This window comes from Chaetura pelagica, unplaced genomic scaffold (assembly GCF_000747805.2).
Source record: "Chaetura pelagica isolate M959 unplaced genomic scaffold, ChaPel_1.0 scaffold99, whole genome shotgun sequence".
Taxonomy (NCBI): domain Eukaryota; kingdom Metazoa; phylum Chordata; class Aves; order Apodiformes; family Apodidae; genus Chaetura; species Chaetura pelagica.
Genome location: NW_009954539.1, coordinates 2,057,501 through 2,081,488, shown reverse-complemented (window position 1 = coordinate 2,081,488; position 23,988 = coordinate 2,057,501). Strand labels below are relative to the sequence as shown.

The following is a 23,988-nucleotide window of genomic DNA, read 5'->3' as shown; positions in this document are numbered from 1 at the left end:
TAAAATTACTCCCTTTCAGAAGCACTGTTGCCCACACTGGCTCCCTCAGCATGGCGAGGGAGGAGGCCTGGCTCCACACCCCGGCTGCGTTGGAGGAGTCCCACTCGATGGCCCGAACCTCTCTCGGCTCACGCTCCATGTGTCACAGCCTGCAACGCCCGGGCAGGCTGTGCCAATTCAGTTGAAGTGTACCCACAGCAAATTACACCTCTGAAGAGGCTGAGGGCGGGGAAGGAGAGTCCTGCCAAACACCAGTGCCTGGAGGCATGCTGCCTTCTAACCTGCAACGCCTCCAGAGGCTCTGCAGGCTGAGCTGGCCCTTGTTTCATCTTTTGCAAAGGTTGTTGTCTTCTCCAACACATCCCTGGCACACAGTAGGAGCCACATCATGCTCTCCTGTGCTGCTGGAGATGGCATCTCACTCGCTGGCTGTTGGCCACCAGTCACAGACCTGACCTGTTCATGTCCCTGCTGGAGCTGCTGCTGCCCACGAGGACACCCTGCCAACTGCTGAGTTAATTGTCTATGCAGGATTTCCACTGAAGTTAATGGATTAGTTTTCAGTGCAAATTAATACCATGGTAGATTAAATATGTTAGAGGTGGGGCTGCCTATCATCAAAGTCACCCAACGTTTCCCATTATAAGACCCTGTTTTCAGTTGCTTGCAACTCTACTGAACTGTTTGCATTCCATTTTTTCTTGCATGAATAAGGAACATATTTTTTCAGTTTCAACCAAAATGGCTCAGACAATCCTAGAAATGAGTTAGCTCAGGGAAAATCTAGTGCCTCCAAAAACATTTTTACAATCTTTTCTTGAAGGAACTTTTCTGTCACTGCATTTTGGAGTGGCGTTTTGAAATCTGGCTCAGCAAGGTGGCTCTTTTTCTCAGAATCTCCATGGTAATCCATCCAGATTTAGTGAAATTATAAAACTTGGAAAAATAAAATTTCATAGAATGGAAATTCCTTAGATTTTATCAGCTAAAAGCTTTGATTACTGCTTGGCAAATGTAGGTGATTGCTGGCCCACAGATTTTATGCTTCTGCCACTTTTTTTTTTGTTGTGACAATAGTTAAACTGCTTAAAAGAAAGTGTTCACAGATCATATTCACTATGTGTTCATACTTTTCGAAGTAGCTGGTATGAGACCTCCAGATTTACTCTTTAGAAGCACTGACCATTCATCACTAACTCTACCTAAGAGTAGATTTTTGAACATATGAAGCACCATATACTGTTAGATGTCTAAAAAAAATAACAGTAAGTGGGTGTGCTCCATCCCACAGGACATTGCTGTGTGCTCAGACATGGACTATTCCTACTGTAATTTTTGTCTTTAGCATATGCATAAAGTAAGACTTAGAGCTAGAGGCATCTGCCCTTTCATAATTTATTCTATGTCAATAAGTTATTATTTATCTGATATGTAAGTATCCCCTTGTTACATAACCTAAATCTCCTGTTTATTCCCTTTTACACCGAGACACCAGAGCAAAACAGTTCTAATTTTAATTCTTACTGTTCCATGGCACATGTACAGTTAGTGAGGTGTTTACTTTGCATCCTACACAGAATTAAACACACTTCGAGAGCTTCCTTCATCCTCCAGCTGAGTCTAAAGACCAGTCAGTGTTACCTGGATTTTGCATCACCAAGTCCTTTTGCCATCCTCCTCTATCTGTCTATAACAAAGATTATCTCTGCAAGCCAGTTGCTATCAGGTTTCTCTTTTGCTGCCATTTTTCAGGAATAGCCAAGATCAAGAAGAGTAAAACTAATCACATAGATCGGTACCTCTGTATATATGCAAAACATAAACCCCACCTAAATACCAAGTACCCTTCAGGTGCTGCCCTGATTCTGAGGGGTGCTTATGACTGTGTGTCGTACCACGGCAATAAATACTGCTGCATGAGACTTCTTCATGGCACTAACAGACATACTCTGAGCTCAGTCTTCCAAAGCAGAATATAAAGGCTGATTAAGCTGTCTGACTTTGCTGTGAAGCTGATGAGGATCACGCGTAAAAGCCAGACTACTGCTGAGTTGATGAGGGCCACAGCCTTTGGGAAAGGAACAATAACAAGCACATCAGCATGAAGAAAGACATTTTAAACCAGGATGGACATTTCTTCACTGAGTGCTTGGGAGTTTCAACCAAGCAGGTGCAGAAGAGGAAAACATAAAACATTGTACAGTGGCTGTTTGTGTTGAACAAGGAAGGGTTCACTAACATCCTAAATTGTGGCAAACTTCAGAGAGCAGCCCTTCAATATGGCTTTTGAAAAAGCAGGCACTAAAGCTCCCTCTTAAAACCTCTTAAAAGGTTTAAAGAATGATAAAAAGGATTATAATAAAGCACTTCAAAGCTGCGTGCTGCTGCAGTTGCTAGTGAGCCAGGTACCTTGTTTAAAGCCATGGCATGTATCTGCACGGCACTGAGCATCATCCCTGTGGTCCACACCGCTCCGTGTTCACTCTGCAGTGCTCACCACCACCTCCCTCCTGAGGTCTGCACACTGACACTTGTCAATACTCAGGGTGGAATAAACCAGCTTCTCACATGTACATCCATCAGGACAGAAATTACTCATGGAGACACTGTATCTTCTAGCTTTTAGGCAACTACAGCTAAGGAGAGTCAATTCACACCGTGTCTCTGAAAATTTTACCCATATGTCCCTTTACAAAAAGGGTTTTCATTTTGACTACTTAGCTGATGAATTACAACACTGAATAATTTACATTCACAGCTCCATCGCTGAGCCCTCTTCTGCAGCTAACACTTCTGGCTACAGAAGTGGTAATTTTATTATAGCACTGGTTTTGCCAACAATTGTTCAAAGACACCAAAAAAGACCAAAAATAGGAGTGGAGCCACAGCCCAGATCGTGAAAGCCAAAGAGTGTCCAGTGTGAAAGCAAAAAGTATGTTCCAAAAATCCAGAGTTTAAGGTAAGACCCAAGGAATGACTAATAACATTATATTTCATTTAATTGGTATCCTAGAAACCCAGAACCAGCTCTTTTGCACTTCATATGTCTACAATGCTTGATAAATTCACTAGACAAATGGAATTAATTGAAGCATATTGTTAAGAATCTGAATTTGGGTCCTCAGTTATCTATGTCCACACACAAAAATACCCAAAAAACCCCCATATCCCATGTGTAAAACTCTCTGTACTCCTAACCAGTGGTTTGTACCACACAACAACTGTGTATTGTATTTCCAGGTTTTTATTCTTTTCCAGCTTCAATACTAATGAGAAACACAGGTCTGAATTTTCAAATACAACAAGTAATTGTGAGTACTATCCCTTTTTGATGGGTAACCTCTGGATTTCTAAAGCCTTTTTTACACAGCCAATCAAAAATTGGTCTTCTTTTGCAAATTTAATCTAGAATTCACCATACATAAACACACATATACCTACCTACCCACCTGTTGGTGCTACAATAGTGCCTGCAAGTGCCTAGTCCTTTCCAAGAATATGCTGCATCACTGTGAAACTGCTGTATATAATTGCCTACCTAATGAGCTGGATCCCTGTTTCTAGCAAACTAAACTACAAATGCAAGAGCTGGACTCATCCATTTCTTACACAGTGCACTTTTGTGCTGCTTCTGGAAGTGATGCTCTAAGAGCAATGAAACAAAATACTGTCAAGTGCCTCTGACTGCATGTGACATTTAAGACTTTGTCTACCTGCTACTGTGGTACTGCAAGAATGAGAAAGTGTATGAACATTTAAGGAAGCAGACAACTAACTGGCATTACTCACATGGACTACAGTCAGGCAGGAAGCAGATTCTACACTTGCAAGCACCCTAATTAATACCTGTTTCATATCCTGAATTTAAATTAGCAGGGTTCCTAAAGAAGCAGGGTATTATAAAATTTGAGTAAAGTTCACAAACTGCATGTACAAGAGTTTGAAGAGTGATGGAAGCAAAAAAAATTATAACAGCAATAATCAGGTAAAAGGGTTTGCCTTCCCACGCTGTGGGGAAGATTACATCTCAGAACTGGAGGAGAATGGAGAGCATGTAAAGTTTGGATAAGGAAGGAACAATTAGTATGTTCTGACGTGAAGCAGAAACATTGGAAACAGAGAATTTCCCAGTGTTAGGAAGATCTTTAAATGTGTTCCCCAATATTCTTTACCTATGCGTACACCTGAAAAGTGTATTAACGGTTTTATATTGCTTCTTACGCAGCTGCAATATTTCAGCTAGTGTGAGAATCTGATTGAATACTACACCTACAGCTGACTAACATGAGTTTTCATCTCAGCAGTTCACACAAGCCAAGCTGAGTAGGACCTCGGCAGTACTTGACTACTGAAATCTTGCAAGAGGTGATGATGCCTTAGGAGATAGCATCATTTTTTGAGGTATGCCTGTATTGCACTCATTATGGCAGCTGTATAGACACTTCAAAGTCAGCTTTAAACAATTTCTTACACTGTCAGAAAAGTCTAATGGACTGTTCACAGTCCAACCAAAGACAAAGCATCCAGCTAAAAAGCTGGGCAAATTGTTGGTTAACCCGTGTTGAGCTCCATGTTATCTGTGACTGTACTGCTGTCACTACCTGAGCTGCCTGCTTTAAAGCTAACTCAGGCTGTCTGATTTTCACAGCAGTCATTAGGTACACCTTAGGACCATAATATCTCAGAACCTCATCTGATTTCAGCCATCCCAAAACAGGGTGCCTAGTCTAGGCTAGTCATCTAGCCTCCACTTACAATCAATGGAAAGTGATGGATAGCTCTAAAGGGCAGTTCATCGAACTCTTAGATAGGCATCAAGATAGGTGGGATGAATCACTCTCTTAAGTGCCTGTGTCTCTTCATTCACTTCAGAGGAAAACTACCCCACATGCCTAATTTTTGGAGAGCTGAAAGCCAGCCTCAGTCAACACTGAGCCACTATGGTGTTGAGTAAGCTGGTCTAGTGTAGATAAGATGTGAGGATCTGAGTACAAACACATTAAGGAGCCCAGTTCTTCATAAAAGTAAGGTTTCCGGCATCCCAAACATACTGCATGAGATCATTACTAAGTTTCTTCCCCTGAAGTTTCAATTAAGTATGATATTCTTCCTCATTTCCTCTTCTGCATTCCTTGTCTGGTTAAATCAGCATCTGTGTTTCCTATCTGGGATGACCATGTTTCAGTGGAGAACTAAGTTCACACGGAGAATAAAAATAAATTTTATAAAAACCTTACAAAGAAATCTTGGATTGCAAGCAAGGAAGAACTACATAAGTACTCTACTTACACTACTCTGATGCAGTGTCTCCCAAACATATCTGCACTGTTCCCTACTTGCCAACCCACTCTGGAAAGTAGAGGGAGAGGTGTAAGAGATGCTACACTGAAGGGTGAGGAAAAAATGCTGATATTAGTAGCAACAAGCTAGAAGCATTTCAAAAGTGAAGATGCACAAGAGTTATCTTGGGGGGAAAGTGGGGAATAAAATGGTCTGGGAAAAGCTTCTCTAATGCCTTTTTTCATACCATCTTCCTCCACAGTACCTACATGGAGTAAAGTCAGACTTTAAAAAATGGCTTTCACTTTCCTTTTCTTACAGTTATGGCTTATGGAGGTACATAATAAAGTCAGTTCTACTGTTGACTTCAGAGCCAGCATGAGCTATTCAGGGCAAAACTCTCTTATCCTGCAACTGTGCAATACAACAATGCCGAGGGGCCATGATTTTACTTGTGGCTCGGAAAGACATTTTGAATACAAACAGCAATAGCTGCAATACCAAAAAAACCACCATGATGGTCTATCTTACATGACAAATGTACTTGGAATAGACTGTTTGGCATCAGTTTTCCCTCTACAATGGGCTGGAAACAATGTGTTCTGTTGACAAATACAAACCAAGACTGCATTGCTATTGGTGACGACATCTTAGGGAATGGTTTTATGCATAGACTTGCCCATTTGATTTACATAAACCTTCTCAAAGCCTTTTCCCTCTCACTGTAACAGTGAATACATGGTCACTCTGTGACTTTGTTGGGCAGCAGTGTCCTCCTATTGAGAGAGCCAGCCAGTGTCCTGTAGATCACTGCGATTTCAGAAATGCAGTGCATGAATTCAAGCCATGAGTGAACTAAGTAGGTTTCGCTTTCATCGCACCCTACACATCACACCAGCAGATAAAAGCAATGATCACCAGAAAAATTGTTTTTACTCTCACAGTCTATTCCTCAGACAATGAGTTTTTATGCACCAATCCCGCTCTAGCTGCAGTGGAAAAAAACATGAACTGACTGGTCCTTAGGATGCAGCTACCACCCCTGACAGCCTCCTGGTCACCTTGTTCCAGAGGCACGCACAGTGGTTGGGGTAACTGTAAGAAGCCCTGCTCTGTGGGTTACACCCCCATCTCAAACGTAAATCTAAACCACTGGCATATATGATGTCTGTCACCTTTGGTGAGGAACACTTGAATCATCCCACCAGCTTCTTACTGCCTCTGGGAACACTCAGGAGCTCCAGTCCCCAGCTCATATGGGTTTGTGAAATTACACATTTGCAAAAAATAAACCAGCAGCAAATGTTAGGAAGGGAAACTATGATGTTCTGCACTTTACATTTCAAAAAACCAAAAAAGACCTGGTGGTGTACCACTGAAATCCAAAATGCTACAACTCCTTACTGGGGACCTGAGCACAGGAGGTCAGGTCGCAGCCTTGTAAGTGAAGTATGGTCATGCACAAATACACCCATGATAGTGATAGAAAAGAACCTACACACTACAGCACAGCTATGCTGAACATTTCTTTGGCTGTATAATCACTTTTTGCCTCTTTTCTTACAAAGGGGCATTATAACACAAACATTAAGCTTTAAAGAGTCATTTAGAGCAACGTGCAAACCGCCAGACCGCCCACTCTGCCTTCCCCTGCTCCCACTTACGCTGGGAGAAATCAGGAATAACCCAGCCGGTCTCAGTAGAGATTTGTCACTGAAACACACCAACACAAGTCACAGATTTTCTAAATTTGACTTGGACAAAAAAACCTAGGACTCATTCATCACATCTTAGGGTATTCAGCATTGACTTTAATTAAAAACCTCTTCACCGTGCCAAGGCACACGCAGACGCAAACTTCCGTGCTCAGTGTCTGCGATGCAGCGCTCGAAACAACATTGTCAGTGCGAGGTACGTGCACAAAGAAGGACCTGCCTGTAAAACCTCCTCTTGTTCTGCAAACTGCCTCTCTCTGCACTGCCCCAATCTACCATCGTGCAAAAAAAAACCACAGTCAAATCAATATATTCTTGGGAAGGAAGGGGGCTGGTAGACTGGTTTTTGAAGGCAAGCCAGAGAATATTCTAAATGGGGGACGTACAGTGTGTTTAAACTGCTGTGATAATTCTGCATAAAGAGATGTTAAGGATCTAAGCTCCTTGCTGTAGCATGCCATGTGTCCCTGAATAAAATGACTGCCATGCAGGCTGTTAGCAGAGGAATGCGTAAACAGACAATGTATCCTTGCATCAGTTCCACAAAATGTTGCACAACACAAATGCCTCTCGATGTGTCATTTCCTGCCTGGCCACCAGCCCAGCTCCTGACAGCAGTCAACAAAAAAAAAACCAACACAAAACCAACAGACAACCAAAAAAAAACCTACAAAAAAAAAAAAAGAAAGAAAGAAAAGGGGGAAAAAAAAAAACAACAAAGAAAAACAATAATTGAAAAAAAAATGCTGAAAGATTTAAATCTGTTCTACGCCAAAGCACATTCCACCAGCTCCAGACTAATCCCTGCACCCTCTGCCTTTGAAAGAAAAGCGGGAGAACTTCCTAAAAACTGTTACGGTTTTAAAGTCGAGGAATCTCAAAAATCTCAATCACTTATCTGCGTTTTATAAGCCGGGTCAGCCAAACAGTTAATACAAAGGCTGAGCAGAACCCCTGGCTGGCTCTTGCTGCCTTCTGCAGCTCTCACAGACAAAAAGGCGATGTTTGCTCATACCTTTCACCACGTGTGCACCTTGCGAGCTCCAGAGGCAGAGAAATACTCGGGAGCTGAATGAAACAGAGCAGTTTTTCTCCTACTGAAACACTTCAGTTCAAAGCTCAGAACCACTTTTCCACTCAAGCTGACAGAGAAAACTTTAAAACTAAAGTCTTTGGAAGCCAGGCAAAATATAAAAATATATAGACTTCTCCTTCCTCCTTCCTTGTTATTTCTCTCATGATGGGGTTTCTGCCAAAAGCAGCCAGAAAGGAGGATGTCTCCTATTTGAAAGGTACCAATATGAAAGGGCAAATAATTATTTCTGCATTTGTAATGAGGCAAGGCAAAGGCATTGAAGAGGGACTTAGGTGAAGGTTTTGAGAATTTTTGTTCTGTGTTTTGTTTTTTTTTTCTTCTTCTTTTGATTCCCTTACAGTGCTATCTCTTGGTCAGTTATGACCTTATGACACCTTATTTATCTGGAAAACATCTTTCAGCCCTCCCAGCTGGAAGGCAGCTCTGCTGGCTAAGATGGGCATATGGCGGAGTTTTTATTCTGGACATGAGAACAGAAAAATCTCTGCAGGACTTCTCAATGATTCCCAAAGACCTCATAGAACCCCTGTGACTCCATCACTCAAAGTGCAAAGTGCTGCCTTAGTCCAGCACAAGGACTGTGCAACACAGTAGATATCCCTGGATGGTAATCTTGATATCAAGATTAGACAGAAATAGATCATTAAAGACAAATATTTTCCAAGGAAAAATAATCAGCCCACCTTTTCTCATACATAAACAGGCAGGTTTTCCTAACAGAGCAACCTGACATCACTATCTCTATTGAAGTATTTAAAAATAATAACAGAGAGCATCAAGCTTCTACAACCATATGTTTAGTATGACTAAATGGCACTTAGATCTAAGAACTTGACTTTCTGAAGTGCTGAGCACCCACAACACCAACTGGAGTCACTGCATGCCATGACTGCTCAGCACGCTTCAAGCCAGGCTCTAAATGATTGTGATATCTGTCATGGTATTGTGGCTGCTCCTACTGCTGCTGGAAAGCAGCATTCATTCACTCGAGTCAACTTGCCAACAGAAGGTCAGAGGGCCTTGCCTATAAACAAGCCTTACAAATTCACGATCTAAAGCATGATGTCATGTCTTAAAATGATAAGCCGGCAACAAAGTATATGACATTTTGTAAAGATGGGCATAATTTTATGTTTACGCTACTTAGAAGGAAGGTTCTAATAAGTCATCGGTCGTGTTCCTTTAAAGGGAAGTTTTATAACTGAGATGAATCACAACTGCAAAAGATCAAAGTTAGAAAACATCAATGATGCCATGGGGTACTTTTTAATCTTGTAATGAATGATGATCATGTGCTCTTATGAAGTTGGTCCAACTGCCAACGCCAGATGTGTATATTAAGAAAAAAGTTGTTTGTGATGTGACAGCCCCGGTTGAGCTGCCAGAGAGAGGAAAACTAGGATAACATGCTTGAGATGTTGAAGTGAAATACAGATCCTGGCTGAGAGGGGCACTATTTGCTGATACATAATTTGTTAGGAAAAACACATTTGTGAGCAGAGCCACACATTGACTTGAATTCCTTATGGCCCCCAACCACCTTATTTTCCTTATACAACATAAATGCCAGATGCAACTCTTGAATGATAACTACCAAACAATAATGGATCTACACAAGTGCAGGGGCTCTCAGAAGGAAGCAGAACATAAGTGAAACTCCCCCAGACTACTGGAGCTACTTTTTCCCTGAACATTCAAGTTTGATAACTAGTCACTCTGGAGATATCACAGCCTTGAAAGTATCAAAGTGCAATAACAGAACCAAACTGACCCCAGAGTAGAACTTCACTAAGTATTTAGCCATAATATTGAAATACAAATGGACATACAAATTTGACACTCTTTAAAAAAAAATTAAATATTAAGAAAGATACAATAATTCCATCTAGGCTATAAGAACTAAGTTATTAAGCATTCCTAGGTTCACCTAAGCAATGACAATAGCAGGCAAGAATCATGTACAGAGGCCTTTCAGGTTTAAACTAAAAAGCTCCAGCAGAACTTGGAAATCTTATTAAGCTATATGAACACAGCCTCACTTGTAATTCTCTGGTGACCAAAACAGTTGGTCCCAACGCAAGTAGGTTCCCTTTCTGTGCTACACAGGGTAGTCCATGCTGTTCTTCACACCATTTTCAAACTGCTCTGCTCTTTCACAGAGGTTGTGTCCTCTGCTGGGAGATTTCCTCTTTTGCAGATGCCTCAATACGTACATGGAAGCAGCCACCATATGGGAATGGCTGAATGATATATAATTTATTCTCTGGTTTTTACTTCATGAATGCAGGTTGTCCAGTGTCTCTGAGTAAGACACACAGAGTACCAGCAGTAAGTGAAAATGAAAAATGGGAATGGATTCAGCTTGGGACAGAAGACCGAACAAAAATCCCCTTGCTGTGACAGATGGACACCTCAGCTGTGAGCAGGCAGCAACATAAGTATCTATGTAATTAAATTTATCCTTGGCTATTTGATTTTTCTTTTCTGTTATTCAAGGTGAAACTCTACAGCCTGGACAGTTCTTACAGAAGTCATTTCAGTTCACGTCTCTCAGAGTAAGAGGAGGTGACACAGCAGCATGTTTTAGCACAAGAAACACTAAACTGCATGAATTCTGTATATGCCTTTTCTACTCCTCTGTGGTATTTTATACAAAACTCCACAAAAGAACCTCCTTAAAGGTCTCATTTGTATGCACAGATCAAAAGCAAAATAATTATTTGAGATGCTTCCATTACATGGATTTTTTTTTAATGTGGTTATTCATAAAATAATTCTTAATCTTTAAATTTAACTTAAATACAGCTATCCAATCATTTTAGAATGAGTTGTTCTAGTTAGATTAATAAAAATGTTCAGAACCAGCTCATCAGTGATACCCATAGGATGTGAGACTGGCTACCAGCTAAATGTGCTAGAAAGAGAGGCAGCTGTATAAAATATGATGGATTAACCAGACCTCACTGTATCTAAAAGTAAGTGCTGCCCATAAAAGAGTCAGAACATGACAAAACACAATTGCCATAAAAATATAGCCAGTGATCATTTTAAATAGAGTCTTAGTAAGTTAGGAAGGTGCAATCCTATGACATAAAGATGCTGAGTGAAAAGCTGCTGGACTATGTTTAAGTAAAATCTACTTTCTGTGCACAAATAAGAAACAAAGGCCACGCTGTTGATAGCCTGTTTTTTGTTATCTTTCCTTGGCCCTCAGGGGTCTATGATGAGTCCATAGCTGAAAACCAATTTCAGGTATGATAAGATTAACCAGGTGCATTAATTATCTGATGGCAGAAGAATTCAAAGGCAAACAAAAAAGCACTATATTATATTTTTTTCTGTGTGCTACGACTGATCCTGAAAGATCAGTCTCTTATTTTGTTCTAAATGTTTTCTGTTGGAAGCTTACAGAAGTTTAGGGAATGCAGCACATTGTAGGATTGTATCTATTATGCCTAAATCAGATTATACATAAATAGAGTGGGTTTAGTTCTCATTTACACTGGCAGATAATGTATCAAGACCTTGATGTGAATGAAAATCGGATTTGTCATTGCCCAAATTCAGCCAAACACTTAAGAGTGTGTTTAATGCAAGTATGTGTGTGGTCCAATAGACTCCAAATGAAGCATGCACTTACTATTTTGCTGAACAAGAACCAGTGTTTGACAAAGATGCATTTTTCATTTATGGGTCTCTGTTACACAAAATTAAGCAGACGTAAGTGTAAAAAGAAGAATATAATACTCACTTCTTGGCTCCCTTGGCCCATCTACTGTAACCTTTATAGCTCTGTGGTATGTAGCAACTTGGGGGGGATTTGTCAGGACAGTTATTGTCAAAGTAAAGCTCTTCCCTACAAAGGAAAAAACAAGGAATGAGTGATTACAACATGAAAACAGTCACATGCATGTTCAGTAAAGAATCAGAGATGTTTAAAATTATTCCCTGTCGTTACCACAATCGTGAAAATTAAAAACATAACTGACCATAGGAGTTTTCCTCCCCTTCAGTTTTACTCTATGTCAAGAATATGTCCATGTGTTGACAATCTAAATGTTTCTTATTTAATAATGGGTCATCATACAATGACAGAACAAAAGTGATTCATTGCCGAGGACAAGCCAAAGTCTTTGCTGCATTGAAAGTGGTGTAAATCCAAAGCAAGTCAGATAATTTAAAAATTTACTCCAGTTTTGCAGCTGTGTGACAGAGAGCAGAATGTGGCCACATGTTATTTACTTCACACAGTTTTATCATTTCATTTGTTTAACTTGACTACAATAAGATGAGGAAAGAATATATTCTCCTCCTGGGAGTCATTTTAGCAGGGAATCAGTGTCTCCTGTCCTTCAGATGCCATGGGTAATATGATGATATCATTATTACTGGAACAGACTTTTTTTCCCTACATATATTCCATCTATGAAATACTAAGAAAGCCCCCAACTTCCCTGTCAGGGTGAGAAGCTGCTGTGTGCACGTACACTGCTACTGCAGGTCTGCATTTCTTTTTTATTTCTCACAGCTCTAATTCACACAGAGATTGCAGAAGATCATCTGCAGCCTTTCGCTGAATGAAAACGTTAAAAAGAAATAAATAAAGGGAGCTGCCTGCATCTGGGCCCACATTCTTACAAGGCACTGGCCCCTGTTCGGGAGACTCACTGACAGTTGTAATCTGTTAGATATGCAACGGTTACTCATGTCAGATAGTCAAAACTGAAAACTGTTTCAAGACAGGAAAAGGTGGGCGTACAACAGTGACTCAATAAAACAGTCAGCAATCTTCGGCCCATGTGTATATGTGCATTTTTTGTTGCTGGGCTTTTTCCTCTTGCTGAACTCTAAAGGTATTCAATCAACACAAATCTTAAAAGATAAGTAACAGCGCAAACTTAAGGCAGTTTTTTCGAGCCTAATATAGAACAGCTTATATACAAGGCATAATACGGAACAGAGCTTTGGCTGTCAAATCTAGTAATTGGTCTTTCTTTCTGGTCCAAGTCGTATATTCCCAAACCTGCCTGAGACACGCATCATATATTATCAGGAGTGCAACTTCAAACTGTCTTGGCTATATTTTTCATGAACTAGAATATGACATGGATTTATGTTTTTTTTAAGGAAATATAACTGTCATTTAGAGTAAAATGATTTTCCAGGTGTAGCTGTGCTCCAGCTGTGCCCACCTCTCTGAGAGAAGTGGGCTAGAAGGGAGGTCAAGACCCTGGGCAAAGGTGCAAAAATCTCAGGAGGTTGAATTCTGTTTCCTGTGGAGATGCATGGTTGAAGGTGGCTTTCCACAGTTTTGCAGGAAAGGCATAATTTCTCAAATCTTCTGAGAGTTAGGATCACAGGAGGAGTCAGGGGTATATAGGACATCTAGTCTTTGTCCAGTCCTGCCCCTCTACTGTCCCCAGAGGTAAACGTGTCCTGCCAGCACACAGTGTGTGTGTAGGCAGCATTCAGACGTACAACAGCAGCCCTAATGCAGCAAATAGTGCCTCCATGCCTGCTTGTTTAGGGCTGAAAAGAGTCTGTGCCTCTTATGCCTCTCCAAGTAGGAATTCAGCCTATTGCTCACATATATATAATGCACCAGGGACAGGTTTAAGGTCTCCTTTGGCGCTAGCTTGTAATTTTAAAAAGTTCTGACTATTAAATTGTGTGATGATGACATTCAGATCACAGTTACTCATATAATATTGTGAGAATATTATTTGTAACAAAGATACTAAATGGATTTTCCACATACCTTTGAGTGAAGAATGTGGCCTTCAATTTATATGTTGGATTGCTATAAAGTCTATCACAACTAAGAATTAACCTGACAAAATATAAGACCCTGTAAAAGGAGGTCTGCATGATTTTCTACACAAGATACCTCAACAGGATACAGTGGCCAGAAAAAGTGCATACTTTAATAGCAAGAACTACCTCACTTGTGAGCATTTCTAAATTGTCACCTCTCAGCCAACCTAAGATGAACAGGTAAGCACTTAATTTCAAAGGCAAACTGGTTTTGTCCCCTAACTGGTATTCTAACAAATGAAAGCATTGATGAGGTAACACTGCTGAAGCCCTGCCACACTTGGTCAAAAATACATCACTTCATGGCAAGGAGCTGCGGGGCCCTGCCAGTGCTTGCAGGTTCCAAAGCTTTCAAAAGATGGCTGACATATTACAGGATTAAGACCAAAATAAATTTTTAAGGTCCCCTGTGTCAGTGATGCTTATGCCTTCCACAGATATTTCACAGATATCCCTCCATAGCTATGAAATCCTTTAATGCACTTTTTATCACCTTTCTTTATTGCCCTTAGTCATTTCAACTATCCACTTTTAAAGGCTAAACACTAATTGTAGTTCTCTTTTATTAAATTCCCCAGCAAGTAGTCATCTGGCACCATTGCTTCAGTGTGCCTAAACTATGCATTCTTTGTTATTCACACATGTGAGCCAAGCTGACACAGGAGGACGAGGTGGACATATGCTGAAGCACAAGGCAGAGCCCAGAAATTAGCCTGAAATGAGACTCAGCAGCTTGTGTGTGTTGCATATTTTTTCAGTTAGATGCTAATGTGATTATAGTATCAGGACAGAATAAAATTAAGGTTATGATCCTTTGCTTATTGAAGACAGGAATTCTTTCTTCTCTGTGCTGTGGATTGGGCTTGTAAAAGTGAGCTACTGCCACAAAACCACATACACCCAACCTGTGCATACACATAAAGCGCCCAGGTTACCTATGAATCCAGAAAAGGTGTTTAAGAAAAATTATACAAACAAAAACGTGAAGCTTCTGTCAGGCAAGACACATTAATATGTATAAAAAACAAGTTTCTCCACTGAGCCATGGGAAGCAAGAAAAAACGTGGGAGAGGAGGTGAAGTAGTAAGTTGATGATTCAGACTTCACAATCAAATTTAGAGATACAGAGATCAAAGAGCAAGCTGTTTAGAAAGATGTAAATCTAGAGTCAGGAACAGGTGTGGATTAGTTTCTCGCCACCGAAAAATAATTTCTTTATTACTTTATTTTTCCTGTTCTACTTCAAGACCCGTATCTATCGATATTTGTCTAAGTAAGGAGCTTTCTCACTTCTGTTTGCAACTACTGCTTTCTTTTCCTGCTATTTTAAGCACAGTTCGAAAAATCTATCACTAATGATAACTCGTTCTCTTTCTCTCCCTCTGTCTCTCTCCCCCTCTCTGTTCTAAGTCTGGAAGACAAGTCTGGACCAATTTCTCCATCCTGCCTCTGGCAGCAGAATGCAGCATTTCAGATCCTCCACCGAGTCCCGGCTGCTTCAAAGGAAAAGCCCTACTTTCTTCCGTTAAGATCATAAGAAATATAGGGGGAGGGGGTCAGCTCTGTTTGGACATAATTACACTTCATCAAAAGAAGCTTTCTTCATCTTCCATGCGTGAAAAGTCTGCAAGCAGTTAAGTCTGTCTTTTTTCTTTTTTTTTTTTTCCTTTTTTTTTTTTTTTTTAAATATAAAAATTGCTATTTGGGAAACTAGCCAAAACTCAGAAAGCCAATATAGTAAAACAGTGCACACCCTTTGTTTTTCTTTGAAGTCTCTTAAATAAATATGTTGAGGGTTTGAAAGTACACTATCACTTTTCCATAGATTCTACCCAGATTGATCAGAAAAAAAAAAAATCTATTCCAAGTCTGCTAAATAAAAATATAAATTAAACTACTGGAACCAAATTCTAGGAGTTTTGTGTTTGTATGTGTCTGTAGCTGTATCTACTGAGGCCCTCTGTTTCATTTCCTATGCTTTAATAAAAAGTATATATCACAGGTTTCAAATGAAATTCATAGATCAGAGGTAGAACATCACGTTTCAGTTCTTTTTCAACACTACAGAAAGACTGATACACTACTGAACTTTTACTGTAAGGCAGCAGTAGCAATGGAGCCAGAGAAATTTCAAACCTAATCCATCAGCAGAATAACAAAGCAGACTGCTGTTTTTTTTTTTTAAAGAAAGTAAGACAAATGGAAGAGAGAAGTAACACCTTATCCAAAAGGGCAATAAACTGTGTATTTACATTGCACTACTGTTGCAATAGTTATTCTGTCATTCAAGGTATTCTTTATTATCGATATTTTTAAGTTGTAAGGTGAAAAAGAGAATTGTTGGTCAGGTCACTAAAATAAAAAATAGCTTCTGTAAGCCACATTTACGGATTCATTTCAACAAAGCATTTGTAAAAGCCTGCTGACTGATTTAGGATATCTAGCCCTCCATCATACATTTAATTTTTTTTTAGACAAATATCCTTTCCTTTCTTAAGATGAACTGCAACTGCTTTCTAAAGAATATTACTTTCTTAAGAATATGAGCTCTTTTGCTAATTTTCTAGCACAACTGTTAGGCTTCTCTTGCTTTGGTCTGCCCCATACAAGGATAGTTTAAAAAAAATGAATAATTACTTCAAATACATAAAGGCAAAAATATCTAGGCTGAATCACTGACTGATACCACAAACCCCTCTGAAGATTTATGCAGCAAAAACTGAAGTGCCAGCTTCCTTCAAGCTATCCTTGCAATCATTACCTGAAATTTGAAAGTAGCTAAAACACACTTTTAAGAGGAATTCTTGCAAACTTGCAATGATCACAAAGGATTTCTATGAGTGCACTGCAGTTTCCAGATTACAGGAAGCTCCTAAACAGCTGGAAGACAATGACAGCACTCTACATCTTCAAAAAGAAAATAATAATTGGAAGTTACCCTGTCATTTAAAGTACAGGTTAAATTTAGTTCAGCCTAGGTTTACCAGCAAGTCATAAAAAGTCAACCAGTTTACTAAAAAGAAAAGTGGTACTTATTTTTGCAGGTCATATGCAGTTTGATTGTAAAGGGCAGGGAAGTCTCTAGGAAGCTTTCCACCAATAGCTGTGAGCCTTTAAAGATGTAAGGCTTTAAAGAATATAATCTACAGCACATGTGACAGGCAAAACCCCCTTAATTACAGGTCTTCTACAACAACTTCGGGAGCTGCTAAAGGGAATTCTCCATCTCACTGTTGTGGCCTGAGATACCCTCTCTAACTCCACATAACCCACATCACAGATGCCTCCATTTACTTCTACTTTTGCTGCATGATTAAAATAGGGAAGCAGGTATTCTGTGAGTAATTTTTGAAAACCTGTGTCTCATAAAAATCATACAGAGATGTGAGGAGTCAGAAAAACTAAAGAGAAATCCTGAACTTGAACAAAAGTTTAAAATAAAGCATGCCTTCATCTCTTCAAAAGAAAGACTGACAACAATGTATTTACAGTTTGATCAGTATTTCATTGCAAATTAAGTTTGACATCTAGACATTGGCTTTACCTCATTATGGACACACAAAATGCAGTGGCCTACCTCTTCCACTTCTGCCCACAAATCGTAAGTCATTAAACCTGGCCACCTGGTTCTTCATCACAGCTGAAGCATTTCGCAGCTCTGCAGAATAGTTCTCATCGTTTCCAGCCATCACAGTGACCACTGTCCCATCAGGCACTTCTCCTAAGGCCACCACCTGTTAAAACGGGAAGACAACCACAACTTGTGAAGCAACACTTTGAAAATGCCTGTCTCCATCCCAGCTCTGCAGGCTGCCATGCTCCTTACAAAGCTCTGTGGCAGCTTCTCCAGCCCGCTGTGGTGAAGAGTCATGTTTTAGGTGAACACAGAACAAAGTGCCACATCAAACAAAGGAACATCTTGTATTATCTCCCTTTCTCATAGCCTAACAGGGAGCTTCTTTTTTTACATTTCTTCAGAAACATTTAGCATCCTTATACAGACTGTATGGTTTAATGTTTCCTGAAGGCTAACTTTGTTCTTAGCAACCAGTGAGCAGCCAGAAAATAGGAGGCATGGGTTGTATCCCTAAATTATACACAGGAGCACATTTGAAATGGAAAGTTAGAAATTACTATTAGCAGCCTCATCATCCAAATTTGGTTCTGCTTCTCTCTTGATTGCACCCATCAACCTGACCCCGGAGCACCTCAGACTTCAAGCCAGAGAGAAACCCTCACCTACCCATCCCGGGAGTGATACCGGCGGCATTATCATACAAAGCTCTCCACCTAACAAGCCAGTGCAGTGGAGCACTTCATGGCTGGAATTTGAACTCTTCAGATGCAATATAAAACAAAGGCTGTCTTTCCTTGCAGGCATGTAAATTTTCATAGTGCTCGCAAGAGTTGCATGTGGTTACCACTGATACCTCCCTTAAATTCCAGGATAGGTGAATAGGAGATATTAAAGCATTTCTCCTTATGTTTCAACTAGCTGATAGTCTCATTTTTATGCTTCAGTGGGTGCATAGTGCTCCAACATCTGATTAGATAAATGCCACGGAGTAGACAGCTCCTGTCTTCTAATTTGAGAACACCAAGCACACCTAAAGCATTACCGCACCATGACTTTTTAAAGCAAAAATTAACAGGAATAAGGACCACTAAGTTACTAGAAAGAAAATATATGTGCTTCTTCACACGGGGTAAAAAAGTCCACAAAAAGTACCAAGAAAACAATGTCCTTTTGCCCAGTTAGCTAACAGCAATAGTGGAAATTCAAGAGATTTACAAATATTGCATTGCTGAGCTCTAACTTGAAAAAAAATAAATTCTGAGATACAAAGTCTCTTCCCTTGTAGTTTCTACCAGTTTACATGGTCAGTCATGACTTTTTGTATCATTGACAGTAACTGACTGTTCTCCTGAAACCTATATTTTGTCATGTCTTGCTTGAAATGTCTTTGCCATAAATGATCCTGTGTGAAACAAATAATTGCAGGTTGCGCTTTAATATTAAGTGGAAAGAATGAGGAGCTCTGAGTATAAAGATAGAGCATTACGTGGCCCAGTGCACTGTACAATGTTTCTCTACAATAGTAAGTAGTTAATGATGGAAGGTATAAAAAATCTGAAAATATTTAAAATAGACTATAGTTCTGAAAAACACAGCTCACCTTATTTAAAAAAACTATTGAAGAGAAAGAAGAAAGCAACCTGAAATGCTGTATAAAAAGGATCTACCCTGGTGCTCTTCTGTTTTTCCATAAAAGATCAGGTAATACCACCCACAACTTTAAATTGCGTTTTGCCACAAAATGCTGTGAAGTCTGTCTATCAAGCAAAGATTTTACTTTAAAGTGATATGAATGTCCCTAAAAATAAAAACATAGGAACCACTGCTGCTGATAAGATCTGAGGTCCCACCAGCTCACTGCCTAGGGTGTGCCAGCAGCCACGTCTGACAGCTTCAAAGAGAGGTGTAAGGAACAATAAATAATAATAATCACATAACAAATAATAATCTGCTGAGCAGATTACAGAGCTGACTCTAACCCTTAATAAATGGATATTGCCTTAAAGCCCAATGCTTGAGACTACTTGTAAAACGCTCCCTTCCCAGTTTGCAATAGATCACATTATCTCTGGACAGTCTTGTCCTGCTATTCAGCATCCAGGGGAGCTGCAACCTATGTTTTTCATATCTCACAAAACAAAAAATAAACCACCAAAACAAAACAATCAGTTTATCTCCAGAAATGCAAAGAACCCGAGAGCACAGGAGGAAGTGTGAGTCTGCCAGGGGCCTCGGAAGAGGGAGCAAAATGACTGCAGCTCCAGCTCACCTCCTCCTCTCTGGGTACCCACAGCACGGAGCTGCCAGTGGCATCATCTCTCCCTCTCAACTCAGTCTCCTGAACACGGGTACACCTTGCAACACTTGGGCAGGAGGGCACAACACCTCTTAAAAGGCTCCCCCTGCCCTCCTGTTGCTTTTCAGAGCTTTCCTCCCTGTCCTTTCCACTCGACGATGTCAGTTCAATTTGTCAGCTCAGGCATCTCCCTAAAACTGCACGTGCTGCTGCCAGAGTCACTGGGCTGATTGCGCCTCATCACGAGCTGCATCATTACCAAATTGCACCAGGTTTTTGGTGCAGTATGATGCAGTATTGCAATCTGTCCCATTAGGAGAAGACCAAAGGAAAATACAAACTGAAATCAGAGGTGAAAATAAAAACTTTGGCTAATAAAGTCCTATTACATAGGAAACTTCCCTGCTATGCACCAGGAGCAAGATGCTTGCTTTTTTCATTATTTCAAAACTTTTTTGCCATGAAATACCAGAAGACTATTGCACACCTGCATATAGCACGGGTTAGAAAAAAAGCTTTGCAAAACAAGTTTGAAACCTGATGAAATGCATATCATTTAGAGAATTTAAAAAAGTAACTTTGCATGCCGAAAGACAGTTGGCGGAAAGCTTGATTGGGTAATATTATGCCATGTATCAATCAAAATTATTTACATATTCTTAGAAGGAGGATTGTAAGTGCACTGTGAAATGAGTAAAGACTGTGTAAGAAAAAATAAAAATAAAAAATTAAAAATTGCCACAGAACACAATCTTTATTTATTCTTCAAACACGAGTATCTCTACTATTTCCAAATCTTCATTTTCCGTATTGAACTACCTATGCATTTTGGTGATGAAAGGTAGATTTTGCTTCCTTTTTTTTTTTTTTTTTAAGCTCGAAAAAGATACACGAAGTTTGATGAAGCCACATAATAAAATCAAACCAATTCTTGCATGTTGAAAATAACGACGTATTTTTTGCATAACACAATTCTTGTCTGGTTAGGCAACCTGTTTGCCCAGTTTCGGTCCAGTGGGGTTTGGACTGGTCAAAGTATGTACCCTAAAGCTGGAAGTTATAAGCAAGAAGCAAAACTACTGTACAAACACAGGTACTAAAACTTTCTGCAGAGTCAAATGCTTGTTTCAACAACAAAGCCAGTGTACATGCTAAATAAATAGTTGGTTTCAGACATCGATATCTACCACTTCAATAATTTTTCTTGTGAAACTTTGAATCCAACAGCTTCCGAATGTAAAATCTTCTGCCTATTCCAGCAATTGCCAAAAGAGCATCTGATACTATGAAAAACATTTTAAGGCTCTCTAACTTAAAACAGAATAACTGACTTGCACAACTTTTTGTTTCAAAATGTACATCTGGGCTGACAATTCATACAGCAGGTTTCAGCTTGAAGCTATTTAAAACAGCTGAGTTATAAACTCTGAAAATTGGAGTTCGGAGTAGAAATGCTGACAGACCCTCAACTACTGTGATGCTACTGGGGAGAGGTTTTAGACTTCATGTCTCCTTTATTTTCCCCTGCCTTCAGGTCCACTCGGGCTCTTTGCTGCTATCAGCATCATACAGAAACCACTTGTAACATCTAACACGGCAGTTCGGGTCTTTATGGCTTTCAGTAAAAGCTCCCAGGCAGACACATAAACAGAAGGCCAAATTCTGATGACTTGACTCAAATCCAAGTACCGCTGGCTATTCAGATGAAGAAGTGAGTATAATCTGGACCCAGACACACAATATATACTTCTTTTATGCTGGAGTATCACTAGATAGAGCTATATTAATAGGTAGATGTCTAATACTCTTCCCCACAAAGTCAGTTTGCATTAACAATTCTATTAGTACACTCACCACAGACTCCCTCTCCAGTGCATGTAAATATTAACACCTAAAATTAAAAACTAATACTAAGCCAACATTATTTTTAAAAATTATAATCAAACCCAGCACTGTTTATGACATACTTCCTCTCCTGCATGTGATTTATATCTATTTTTTTAAATTAAAACAGTTCTATGTCCATAATACTTTTTAACTAGACATCACTGTGAGAGAATTATGACACACTTAACACACCACTCAAAACATTATCATCAACATACTATTTATTGCCAATAAAACTTCAAAAAGTGTGTTGTCTGTGAGCTGTTTTACTTTCAAGTTACTCTTCAGTTGAGATTTCTATAGCCCAAATCTGTCTGTTTTTTTTTCCTTTTCAGAGATAATTCCCATTCCGTCATATCACAGTCAAGTGTTGATACTTGCAGCTTCTTCAGTCTAAAAGTACTGGCCAACTGCACCCAAGTTACACTTGAAAAATGAAGGAAGGCTTTTAAAACGGGTCAAAATTATTTCAACGCATTTTCAAATTAATTTACCAGTAAATAAGGGGGTGTGTGTCTTTGGCGTATTTTAAGCACACATCACATAGTGCATGTGAAAACACAGATGCACCCACAGCAGAAGGGGGCAAGGGGCAATGGACACTCAGTAAATTGGTCCTATCTACACCTCCCTGCCAGCAACCAAATACAAGACTGAAATATAGGGTATCTATAAATATATGAACACAAAAAGATTGAGAAATGCTCTTTTTCTAGCCTTTTATCACATGGAAGCATTCTCATTGTAATAACATTTTAAATACTTTACTATTTAGTTTAGATCTTTCCCTTATTCTAATGAACTGCAACCGCATCTTTTGAATTGCTGTAAGGTAAGAGAAGGCTCAGACATCTCAAATTAAAACTGCAACGCGAATAATGTAAAAGCTCTCGTGTCCCTTCTATAAAGAGTAACTATAATACCAGCTTAATCTAATGATCAATTAAATTGTAATCACAGATTTCCAAAAGCTCCTCCTCCTTACCCCGCAGCCCCTGTGAATCAGAATCACCGTGGTCTACGCCTAGAGAGACTTTGAGTGCTACACCAAGTTACGAAAACAGAAGACACCCCATTTTCTGCCATTCCTACGTGGAACCCACACAAGCAGGCCCCATGCAAAGGGCTCCCCTGCAGCTCTAGGCTCTCCAGGCTGCCTGCCCCACACAGTAGCACTTCAGTCAACTCTAGTTTGCACCTCTGTAACATTATCAAAGCAAAACTTCATCTTTATCACCAGTCATCTTAAGCTCTTGCTCATTTAACCACTTCTACTAATTTTTGCCAGATGAAAGTCTGTGAACGTCCAGCTATCAATGGGGAAACACAAGAACAAGGCAACGTTCTGGAAAAGCGCTGGGTGAGCCCGTTTCCAAACTCTTCTATATTTTGAGCTATTTCCAGATGCCTTATTTTTCCTGACAAGCCCCTCCAAGAACACCACTCCCTGCCTCTGACCCCGCAATCCTCTCGGGCAGGTGCTGTGGGACACCTAAGCCATCACCCTCTCCCTACCAAAGGCTGCGGGAGAGAAAAACATACAGGGGCAACGCCTTCAACTATTGCTAGAAGAGGAAAAGGGCTCACTTCACAGCACACAATTATTGTTGTTAATACTACAGGTTTCTTTAGAAAGTCTTTACCTCTCATTGGCTCGCGGTGGGGATGTGGACAGAAAATTAAAAGCAACATTCCCGGTGCGTGTCAGGGTGATACTTATAATCAAACTGTGCGAGCCCCGCCAAGGTGAGTGTCTTCTGGCCAAACACTTCCCCGCTTACCCACCAGGAAAAGTGAAGGGGTCCCATGTCTCAGGAGCCCCGTCCCCCCTTCCCAGATGCATCCCAGTCCCAGCTGCCTCTGGGGTAGGGGGGCAAAGCCTCAGTGCCCTCATCTCCCACCCCAACGCCCCCATCTCAACCCTCGTGCCCCAGCAAGCACCCCCCAGAACACCTCAAAGCCAACCTAAATACACAGGCCCACCCCCGAGAGCAGGGAGGGAGGCAGGGGCACCCCCAGGGATGCGCCACTGGGCTTCTCAGTGAGGGGGCATCCACTTTGCACCCCCCACATTGAACTCCAGCAAACGGGTGAATCCCTTCCTCTGGGAAGGGAAAGGTTTGTTTTGTTTTCTTTTAAACAAAAACTAAAGAAACAAACAAACAAAACAACCAAACCGAACAAACGAAAACCAGGATAAGGGTCTGCGAGGAGAAGGCGGTGTGTCTAGAGGTGCTGCGGGGGGGGCACGCACTCCGGCACTGCCCGGCGGGCACGGAGATAACGGGACTGTTCCCGGGGCTGCGCGCTGTGCCGGCGGGGA

General features: G+C 40.4%; 1 protein-coding gene across 1 annotated transcript in view; it reads right to left on the bottom strand.

Annotated features, from left to right (window-relative positions):
• The window catches only part of RUNX2 (runt-related transcription factor 2), an 81,135-nt gene extending 62,960 nt beyond the window's left edge, over positions 1 to 18,175 (bottom strand). Inside the window, exons 1-3 of the mRNA XM_010004912.1 lie at positions 18,149 to 18,175; positions 17,483 to 17,639; positions 11,843 to 11,947 (exon numbers count right to left, since the gene is read on the bottom strand). Coding sequence (XP_010003214.1) covers positions 11,843 to 11,947; positions 17,483 to 17,639; positions 18,149 to 18,175 — 289 coding nt within the window. The remainder of the gene's footprint in view (positions 1 to 11,842; positions 11,948 to 17,482; positions 17,640 to 18,148) is intronic.
• Positions 18,176 to 23,988: the final 5,813 nt, after the last annotated feature.